The sequence below is a fragment of the Mus musculus genome, chromosome 11 (assembly GCF_000001635.26).
Source record: "Mus musculus strain C57BL/6J chromosome 11, GRCm38.p6 C57BL/6J".
Taxonomy (NCBI): Eukaryota; Metazoa; Chordata; class Mammalia; order Rodentia; family Muridae; genus Mus; species Mus musculus.
In genome coordinates this window covers 11,824,631-11,835,870 of record NC_000077.6, presented here as the reverse complement: position 1 = coordinate 11,835,870, position 11,240 = coordinate 11,824,631, and the positions used below count along the sequence as shown (strand labels likewise).

At 44.5% G+C, this 11,240-nt stretch overlaps 1 protein-coding gene across 5 annotated transcripts in view; it reads left to right on the top strand.

The window, feature by feature from the left end:
* Positions 1 to 11,240, top strand: part of Ddc (dopa decarboxylase) — an 84,044-nt gene that overhangs the window by 62,274 nt on the left and 10,530 nt on the right. For all 5 annotated transcript variants that reach the window (NM_001190448.1, XM_006514489.2, NM_016672.4 and 2 more), the window contains exons 9-11: positions 62 to 129; positions 6,693 to 6,769; positions 11,003 to 11,022. In NM_001190448.1, coding sequence (NP_001177377.1) covers positions 62 to 129; positions 6,693 to 6,769; positions 11,003 to 11,022 — 165 coding nt within the window. The remainder of the gene's footprint in view (positions 1 to 61; positions 130 to 6,692; positions 6,770 to 11,002; positions 11,023 to 11,240) is intronic.

The window sequence follows — 11,240 nt, the reverse complement described above, 5'->3', positions numbered from 1 at the left end:
TTGTCTTGTTTTGCCGTTTTTTAAATTTTTTTATTTTATTTATTTTTTTATTCCTTTACAGTTTGCAGATTCCTTTAACTTTAATCCCCACAAGTGGCTTTTGGTGAACTTTGACTGCTCTGCCATGTGGTAAGTTTCTCTGTTGTTCTGGTCACCTGTGGTGGCCCCTGAATATGTGTCGGCAGAGAGGGAGGCCTGCCTGCCAGAGCACATCCAGGGCCCCCTGAGAATGGAGGTAGTGGTTACTTAGCCTACCGTTTGCCTCCATTTCAGAGTGCTGCTGGAATTCTTGCTCAACCTCCCTCTGCCTGTAAACTTTTATCTCGAGTGTATTGTTGCGACAGATTAGCTTGAGGGACGAGCAGGTGGAGACAGGCGACCTGCCATTTGACTTATCTCTCATGAGCAGACAACAAATCCCAGGAAATTTCAGTTCTTATATTTAATTCTCTTGCTTCTGTGTATTTATTCTTAGATTTATCATCAGTCTCTTGGTCTAACTCTCACTTAAACAATCTTAATGCTTAAGAGTACTTGCTGAGAATAAAGTACCGCATCTTTAAAATTCTCTGGAGATTCTTAGAAACAATGCAGTAATCACTTTGGCTACACTAAGTAAGAAAATTAAGTTTTAAAATCAAGTGGCAGAGTACCACATAATGACACCTTAAGACACAATGGCTGGGACCAATGCAGGGACAAATGAAACTTGTTTCTTAAATTAAAAAAAAAAAATCAGGGTAAGAAATTGATTAATCACTCACGTGACCAGGGGAAAGCTTTTGCTTGAATTTTGTTAGTATGTAAGGTTAATGTTTTCAATATGTTTACTTTGCAAAGTTGCTCAGTGTATAATATAATTAAATGAATGATATTTTACTTTAAAACAGGAAGGGGCACAGCTCTCACTCAATTTAGACAAATGTAGTCAAATCCCTCAGTTTACCAAATCAATGTATGGTGTTTGTGGCTTATTTGCAGTCCTTTAACTGATGTAAAATCAAATTCTTTCCTGTCACATCTTTTCACCCCAAATTTTGATAACATTTTACTAACATTATTTATTAATTTGTGGTGTGTGTGTATGTATGTGTGCTGTGTAGTGTGACATATGTGTGTGTGGTATGTGTGTGTTGTATGGTATGTGTGTGGTGTGAGTGTGTGTATGTGTGTGAGTGTGTACACGTGTGTGTGTATGTACAGGCACACACAAAGCCGTGGAGTATAAGTCATAGGGCAACACTTAGATGTTAGCCATTTCCTGCCATCTTGTGGGGTCTGAGAATAGTGTTCACTTTAGCCAGGCCTGAATGCAAGAACCTCCACCCTCTGCATTATCCCACTTTCTGTTACTATAACAAAATACTGAAGAGAATCCACTTAAAAAGAAGAAAAGCATTTGGGTTTACAGTTTCAGAAACTCGAGTCTATGGTCATTAGGTTCCATTCCTTCTAGTTTGCAGGGAGAAAACACATGAGGGAGAAACTGTTTGCTTGAGGACACCTAGCTGAGACACCAAAAACGACAGGAAGGACCTTTGTCCCTATTATCACTTTCAAAAGCACAGCTTGACATCAGAAGATTTCCAATTAGGCCTCCTCTCTGGAAGGCCCTACCATCTACAAATATTGCTATAGGTTGGAGACAAGTGTCTTCTGGGCCTTTGGAGGGAATTAGTCGATTCGAGTTGCTCTAAAACACCAAAGGCTCTGTCAATAACAAATTTATTTCTCACAATCTTAGATGTTGAAAATCCAAGATTAAGGCCCTGGTAGACTTGTTATGTAAGTTAGGGTTCATTTTCTTGTACACAATTCCTTCTGATTGTGTTTACCCCTAGTGGAAGGGGTGAGGGAGTCATCTAGTATCTTTTATAAGAAATAGTCAGAAATTCTCTTAACTAAGACTGCATCAAGCAGGGCAGTGGTGGCGCATGCCTTTAATCCCAGCACTCGGGAGGCAGAGGCAGGCGGATTTCTGAGTTCGAGGCCAGCCTGGTCTACAGAGTGAGTTCCAGGACAGCCAGGGCTACACAGAGAAACCCTGTCTCGAAAAAGCCAAAAGAAAAAAAAAAAAAAACTCTGCACCACTACGACCTAATAAACCTTGAAGTCCCCAACTTCTAATTACTTCAGGATTCAAATTCAACATTCGGATAGCAGCTAAAAGAAAGTTCATAGTTCATTTGAGTCTGAGCAGTATGAACTTAAAACAAACAAAAAATACTTTATACTCTAGTGGTCTTAGCCACGGACTGCCAGGAAATAAAATAAGAACAGATGCAAGCTAAGAAACTAGATAAAATAGTAGGCGACAGAACATAAAATGCAGGTGATGGCGGCTTCAGGGTCTATGATTGGGAAGCTGTCGGGGGCGGGGGGTGGGGAAAGGCTTGGGGGAAAGATGGAGAGAGAGATTTGGGTGTGGAATGAACAGAGGAGAAGCTATGAGGAGGAAAGGCGCTCAGGACGCCATGAATTGGCTCTTTCATTCACTGACAGGTTATTTATGACAGGGAGGTCAGGAAAAGGCCCTTTGGGGAAGTGACATTTGACCAGACATCTGAATAGGGAAAGAACAGGCCGGGGTGAGAAAGTGTGTGTGCACGTGAAGGCCCCGCCCGAGGTGGAACAGACAATGCCTACCTCAGAGTTGGTTGAAAGAATTGCAGGTTATTCAAAAACCATTGGAAAGTGGTTTTGAGTTTGTTTCAAATAAGCTACTCAATTTAAAAATTGCTACACGTGCTTATTTTCAAAATGCTATTCTCATATTCAGCATGGTTCAGAGCTGAGGAGCCCTGGGCAGGTCACTTTCAGTACTTTCAGGTTCGACACAGCCTTACTAGGCCGCTTATTCAGCCAAGCCTGAGACTCCCCAAAACGGAAACCCCTCCGTTGTTCACAGCACGGCTTTTCTTTAAGAAGGACTGGTGCCAGGGTAGGTGGCAACAACAAACTTTTGCCAAGAGCCAGCACGCAACTGAGTTCTCCAGACTCAAGGACAGAATTCTGTTTTTCTCTGGTCCCCATGAGAAGTGACAAAGAGCTTGCCACAAACAGACATCCTTATGCCAGACATTTACTGCAGTGCCAGGGTCTTTGCTTAAGAACTTTACCTTCTAAGCAAATGCCTGTTATTTTTTGCAGCACTTGGAGGCTTATCTCTCCCTCTGAATAGCTCTGCGGGTCAGGATTGCTGCCCTGTTTTATGGGTAAGGAAGCTAGAGCTTAAGGCTTAATCCAGAAATACGTGGTGGTATGCACCTACAGTCTCTACCACTCAGGAAGTTGAGATAAGAGATTTACTTCAGGCCTGGAGTTTGAGACCAGCTTGGGCAACAAACAAGATTCCTTCAGAAAGACAGATAGAGAGATAGGTAGAAAGGGCTGGGGGCAGAAGGGGGAGGGATTTTTCTCTGGTGAAAGAGTTCAGAGTGATCCTTATCAGGCCGGGTGGACTGATGTCTTAAAGTGCTGGCTTGAGTAAAGAGTAAGAAAGAATCCTGAAGTTTGTGCATACCACCTAAGAGCAGATACAGGAAGCAGCTTGTAGCTGACACTCCCAGGCACAGAGATGTGCTCAGGGAATGCAGGGGGATCATTCATCATGGGCCCAGAAGAAGCTGAAGAAAGGGGTTGTGTTTTGGTGAAGAGGGGCCAAATTAGGCAGTCATTCTGCTTCAACTTTCACTCAAACAGTTCTTGACTGTGTTTTCTCTCTGAACACTACAAAAGGCCCTGAATTCTAGCCCAGAAAGTACAGCCTAAAGGCAAAAGGTCACTAGCTAGACACAACATCTCCATCCGGCATTTCTCTGCCCAGCTGCCTTCACGGAGGGGTTCTGTGGGGCATGCTGGGGGGCTGGGAGGCTGGGGAGGGGGCGGGTCCCTCTGAGTGTTTGCAGAGGGCTTTAGGGGGAGGTGGCACCTTTTAAGGTGGTGGCAGGGAGTCACTCAGAGGATGAAATCCGAGAACGTTTTCAGTGATCTTTCTCGTACTGTCCGGAACATCTATCTACTGAATAATAATTTTAAAAAGTTCTCTTGCTAGCCCTCATATCCTTGCAGTAATGTGTTCTGCTCTGTCAAAATAAAGCAAAACCAAAGTCAGGCAGGCAGGAGATCTGTAAATACAAAAGCTCCAGGTGGCCAGCCCGCAGACGCTGCAAAATGTGACACAAATCAACAGTCCCAAGTTAATCTTTTACAGGTGTGTTTTAAGATTTAACTAAAACAAGAAACAAATATATATATATGCTCCCTGATTTTTTTTTAAAATTGTTTGATTGGTTTGGAGGTGTTTTTGTTTGTTTGTTTTGTTTTCCTCTGTCTTTTGTTTTGTAATCTTTGAAATAGAATTGTCTCTCTTTTGTTTCATGAGATTTCTCCAACTGTTTGCCCATAATGTAACATAAATATGTTGGTTGACTTCTTTAAATATTAAAATGGACAAGATAATGGAAGTTTCTGAAACTGGCAATCACTATAGCATAGCAAATAGTTTCTTAATGAGTTCATTATTTTGTTCATAAGCTTTTACTGCTCATTTGATCTTTGGACCCCTTTGCGTGGGGCTTACCGTCCTTTTACTGTCAGAGCTGCCGAGAGGATCAACAAAGCCAGATATCACTCGTTGTCCCATGTCCCGTGTGCTTAGATAAAGGATCTCAGGAAAGATGAATAAGAGAAAATAGCTCAGTGTAGCTCAGGGATTGCTCCTCAACTAACACATTCAAGGTCCTGGACTCATTCCCCAGCACCACCGCCGAGGAAGCAAATAAATAAGGCACACACTGGTCATTTGTAGCTGCCGATGGAAGGATTTGGCTGCAGAAACTTTGGGATTGTACGGCAAGAGGAACACGGTCAAGAATGTCCACAACTACACATACAAAAACTTCTTTCTTCCAAACCTGATTTAAAAGTAAATAGAAAACCCCCAAACTCATACATCAGGCCCGTAAAATATTCAACGTCAATTCAATCACAAATGTAGTTTACAGGAATCAGCAAAATGTCACTTATGTTATCAAGTTAGTTTCAGAAAATCAGGTGACGATCCCAGAAAGAAAAAGCATAGGATAACCGCACAAACTTAGATTTTTGAATTCTCGGTTAATAAATCTCTTCTGTACTGTCTGTCTGTCGTGTGGTATGATCTCTTGCAGCAGTCCTTGGCCCCGGTCTGCTTGCTTAAGTACTCTTCCACTGCAAAACCCCTTCAGTAAAACCCAGCGGTGTTTAACAAAATAGTATAATGGTCCAGCATGAGTGTATTCCAGATGTGTGTGTGTGTTAGAATGTTAGAAAATGTCATTTATCATGTTAAAGAAACAGTTATTCTCTTGCTGTCTTTTCACCCGCTTCCCCCTCTCTCCCTGTCCCCCTTCCCCCTCTCCACGTGCTCATGGTTGGCCTCTTCTCCCCCCCCCCCACCCCCCTTCTGCCTTTCTCTGTCTCTACTACCCTCTCAACTCCTCTCCCCATGCATTGAATAATTTGTATTCTATATAAAAAGAAAGAAAGAAAGAGAGAGAGAGAGAGAAAGATAGAGAGAGAGAAAGAAAGAGAGAGAAAGAAAGAGAGAGAGAAAGAGAGAGAGGAAGGAAGGAAGGAAGGAAGGAAGGAAGGAAGGAAGGAAGGAAGGAAGGAAGGAGAAAAGAAACAGTTGTCACAGTAGGTTCAGAAAGGCGTTAGGGTAAAATACCCCTGCTGGATAAAACCAAAGGCATGTGCCACTCACTATGCCTGGCCCTAAGCTTGAATATGTTTAAAAAGACTTTTTATTATTTATTTGTTTATTCATTTATTATTTAACATGCATGAGTGGCACTTGGATGCAGTGTCCAATACAAAGCCTCTTAGTAAAAAGTAGCCAGTCCCATCAATGATCAGAAATACAAATGAGGCTCACAGAGATGGGCTGCTGATGTGGCTTACTTAGAATGAACAAGGCCCTGACTGTGATCTCCAGAGCAGAAAAACAAAAAAATACGGCAAAATCAACACATAGAAAGCCACACTGAAACAGTACCGATTGCTGGAAATCAAAGGCAAAACCACAAATGCAATACCAAATACAAATCTGAAGCAACAGAAGCCAGCACAGTGTAAAGCCCAGGATGGTGCTATCTGTCCAGCAAGGCGTGTAGTCTGAGTTTTTAGGGTCAGAGCCTGGGCCCTGTCAGCACTAACAAGCTAGGCTTGCTCACCTACCCTCTATGTGCCAATTAAGAGACAATAATGAGTAATAATGATAAACAACAACAAAAAGTTTCCTCAGCGTGGCCACGTTGAGAAGAGAAACAAAGAGGTCCAGTGTTGTTCCACCCACATTTTCTGGGTCCTGACATGGAAATCAGGTTTAAATAAATAGCAAGGGATATGCATAAGTAAGCAGTCCTGGTCAATGTGTGGTCTAGCCCATCACGGCCCCAGCTCCACCGGCTCCTACAAAAGTGGTCTGACAAGTCCTCGGAACTGGGTGAAACCTGTTTCTGGGAGACAAGTTACCCTCTGGCTGGCCCTGCCTTCCAGCCTTTTCTTTTCCCAGCTTGACATTCCTGGGGAAATTCCAATCGGGGTTCTTAAAAGTCTGATAGCCAAAGGGAGGGGGTACAGGCGTCTGCTTAGTATATCTCTATTCCCGCTGGGGTTTGCAAACCTTATCTTTTGTTCTCTCAAATCAGGGTGAAGAGGAGGACTGACTTAACCGGAGCCTTTAATATGGACCCTGTTTATCTAAAGCACAGTCACCAGGACTCAGGTGAGCAGACAAACATGCCCACCGGTGCACTGTGATTAGGGTTTGCTTCAGGACTGACTTGGAAGACTGGAGAAGCCCATAGCACCTTCCTCAGGACTGGAGGGGCCCTGTGCTCTCCTGCCTCACTCTCGAGAAACTTCTATGCTGTGCTGAGTTGAGGGCAGGGGTTGGACTTGTCTGGCAGAGGCTCTCGCCCTGCCCCCAATCATCAAGAGCCTGAGTGACATGTGGGAGTAAGGACAGGAGGACTGCAGCCATCAGCCCCAGGACATGTACAAGCATGTCTTCCAAGACAGAAAACACTTAGAATAGCGACTGCGCCAGTATCTTTCCTGAAAAAGTATTTCCACAACATCCATCAATACCATAAAAGAAAGTAAAATTTAAAAAAAAGAAAAGGAGGAAACCCGGGGAGAGAAAGGCAATGAAGAGCAAGTAGGAAGAAAAGTTAGGCAGAGCTGCTGGATCGATGCATACTTCTGCATTTGGTGGGAGATCTGTGTCTGTGCCTGGAGCTGATTACCTGAGAGTTTAGGAGGCTCAGTGTCTGCACAGACTGCCTAAGGAAGAGGACAAGTGAGAGGGCAGTGAGAGAGAAGTAGTGTGTGGGGGAAGGGGGAGGGGGCACACAGACTCCTTTCAGAAGCCATAGCAGGAAGCCCACAGTAACTGGGGTGGCCTCTAATTAAGCCATGTGCTTCCCAGAGACCATGGCAGAAAGCAGACACAATGAGGTGTTTGAGCCACGGTGACGGTATAAGTCAGCCAGTCAGCCTCACCCGCCTGTTACTACAGTGAGATGCCTGAGGCGATTAACTTATGGTTCTAGAAGCTCAAGTAAAGATGGGGCAGCCCCATAGATGTGAACCTTTGTTGAAAGAAGCACATCGTGGTGGGAGCATGTAGAAAAACAAGTCCTCACATTACATTTTATAAGTTAGAGGGGAGAGAAGGGGAAAAGAAAAGCTGGTGGGCTCTCTCTCAGAGTCCATTTTTAGTGCACATCTCCAAGGACCTAAGACCATTCTAATGGGCCCTACCTTTTAAGGATCCAAGCACCTTCAAATAATACCACAGCAGACCTCCTCCTCTTCTTTTTCTCCCCTCTCCCTCTTCCCCTCTCTCTCCTCTCTCTCCTCTCTCCCCTCTCTCTCCCCTCTCCTCTCTCTCCTCTCTCTCCTCTCTCTCCTCTCTCTCTCCTCTCTCTCCTCTCTCTCTCCTCTCTCTCCTCTCTCCTCTCTCTCTCCTCTCTCCTCTCTCTCTCCTCTCTCTCCTCTCTCTCTCCTCTCTCTCCTCTCTCTCCTCTCTCTCTCCTCTCTCTCCTCTCTCTCTCCTCTCTCTCCTCTCTCTCCTCTCTCTCTCCTCTCTCTCCTCTCTCTCCTCTCTCTCCTCTCTCTCTCCTCTCTCTCCTCTCTCTCCGCAGGGTTCAGAGTTTCTCTGGCTGTCCTGGAACTTAATTTATAAACCACTCTGGTCTCCAACTCTGCCTCCCTTTGTCTCCTGAGTGCTGGGATTGAAGGCATATGCCACCACCTCCTGACTATAAACCACTTCTTTACAATCACTATCTGCTGAAATTAGAAGTTAGAGCAGTGGCTTAAGGTACTCACAGAACCTTCCTGGTACAGAGAGATGCAGGGGACATTCTGCCACTGTCTGTCTCCTCATTGAATTCTGGTATACAACACAGCCGAATTCTTTAAAACACACACACACACACACACACACACACACACACACACACACACACAGGACCACGTTCTATGTGCCTATTATCCTTCTTTGTAGGCCACAGCCTCCAGTACAAAATCATGAGTGTAGGCTGGGTTCTGAATGGCACCAAGAGAGCAGAAATCCACATTTCCCTGACAGTATTTCTGCTCAACTGTGTAGCCAAGGATGGTGTCTCACACTTGTAACGGTCTTGCCTCCGCCTCCCTGGTGTTGGGATTACAGAAATGTGCCACCACACCCAATTTATGATTCTGGGGATCAAGTCCAGGTTTTCATGTATGCTGGGTAACCATTCTACCAACCGAGCCTTTATCTCCAGCCTGAGATTTTTCTATAACAGAAAATGCTGACTTCTGCTGCCAAAAGTAGGAAATCATTGCTCTCACTAAGCAGGCTTTTCAGATATAATCTGTGTTAATAAAGATCTATTTTGCAAAGTGGAAAAAGAGTCAATGTAACACTAGATTTCCTAATTCAACATTCCAAATGCAAATATTTCTGTATTAGTTACTTTTCTGTTGCTACAATAAAATATCACAAACCAAAGCAACTGAGAAAAGTGTTTATTTTGGCTTACAGTTCCAGAGGGATAGTGTCTATTGTGGTGGGAAAAGCCTGACAGCAGGTAAGACTAGACAGGAACAGATCACAGTCTCATCCACATACAGGAAGCAGAGAGAATGAGAACAGGAAGCAGGTGAGACTATAAAAAGCCCACCCCTAGTGATGAAATATCTCCAGCAAGGCTCTGCCTCTCAAAGGTTCTATAACCTCCTTAAACAATACCACAAACTGGGGACCAAGTGTTCAAATCTATGAGCCCATGGGAGACATTTTTCATTTAAACCACAATTGTCAATATATTGTATTTCTCACAGTTTTAAGCATTGCCTGATTTTATTGCTTTAAGGTTTCATTTACAAGCTGCCTACACCAAAATAAATCATGAAGGGTTAAAGATGTAGTAGGCATGAAAGACATAATAAGCAGTCCACAGTGTGTAAACAGCTGTAATCATAGGAACTTGCTGGTGTAGAGGAGTTGCTGGCATTGTTGCTGCCAGCTCTAAGTGATTGTACAAGGAGCTCAGGTGTTGAGGCCAGTCTCCCTTCAACCCCAATGAAACAGACTCACAAAGAAGCAGATTTCCACCCATGTGTGCTCTCCTCTCGCTCTAAAAGCCACTGTGCCTAAATCCTTCTTAAAGCGGTCAGTGTACCTTCCTCCCACCATGTTTCCTGAAATGAGGAAATGCTCTACAATTCTGTAGATGGCAGACGCTAACCCACAGCGGGAAAGATGACACTTGAAAGATGGCTCATCTGGCAGAACTACCTTTTCAATTTCCTTTAGTTCCACACAACAACTAGATTAAAATAGCTGAATGTGACTAACGGTACTGTATCAGATAGCTCAGGCACATACACTCTGAGGCGGCGACGTCAAACATTCATTTTCACTTATGAGTCATGTAGTTATGGCCAGGTACCTTGGGCCTTTATGAGTCACTATCAGGTTATTTTTTGGCACCATGCCACTGACATCAAGTTTGTTTATGAGCTCCGTTGCTGGCAAGAGGCTCCAGAGAAAAGGTCAGAGTGTGGGATGGGAATTGAAGACCCTGTCTCTGAGTCACTCAAAAGATAGGCTGAGACCAGTAGTTATGTATGTCCCCAACATGGCTACTTTATCCTCGTTAAGAAAAGACCTAGACTTTCCTGATTCCCAGTAGAAGTCAAATAATTACTTCAGAAGTCCTGGATAGAGAATGTGAACCCTCCCTTGCAGTGCAGTGCACCGTGGGTATGTTAGGTGTTCCAGCTGAAACTACCATGCTACAGTTGCTATTGCCTAGAAAGCAGGGGTGTGTGCAAGCTGCAGCACGCTTTGCTTGGCCTGCATTTCTGGGAGAGATTTCCAAGGTGCCTGACTCCCTATTGTGCCCAACAGGGCTGCAGCCAGCCTTTGTGTTTTCCCCTAGTCTGTGTCCAAGACACTCTAGAAACTGTGGTTTGTGACTCCACACAGGGCTCTCTTCCCCATGCTGTCCTGGGATCTAGGGTTGTAGGCACCAGAGAACATGAGAGTGCTAAACAGGCTTTTCAGAACCCATGTGGGAGCACTGAGTCCAGGATAAGAAGGAATTTGACTCAGAGTGTATAGAGCAGCTGCTCTGTGCCAGATGCCAGTCAACACCCTTGAATATGGAGATGAGACGACCCCCCCCCCCACCTCCTTATTATTTGAATCATTCTTTGTATCACCAGCTCCATTAACAATTCAGCCTTCCAAATGTGTCCTGGGCATCCTGCTTTCAGGGACTCCCCTTGAGTCAGTTACCTTGAATGAGCCACACAGAACACTTAGCCCTAGCCAGTCCTTGGATAGTTTCATGTCTGCCACAGAAGTCATCACTTATAAGCCTGGAGGAAAAAAGGATACCTTTTCTTCTAATGGCCTCTCTCTAATGGCTGCTTTTTGTCTTTCTCTTTTCTCCAGGATTCATCACTGACTACAGGGTAAGTGAGTGGCTTTGCCCATTGTAATCAAACTCTGAGGTGCCAAGGGCTCCCTACTGTGCTGTTGCTGTCACACACACACCCCCACCACATTCCGGAGCAGGAGGCCACAAGAGGCAGCTTCTAAATGTGTTCTGACAGACATATTAGGTGGCTTTGCCGTAAGCATCTCTGCCACGTCCATCAAGGGTCGGTCTTCACAGCCCACGTGGCCCTTT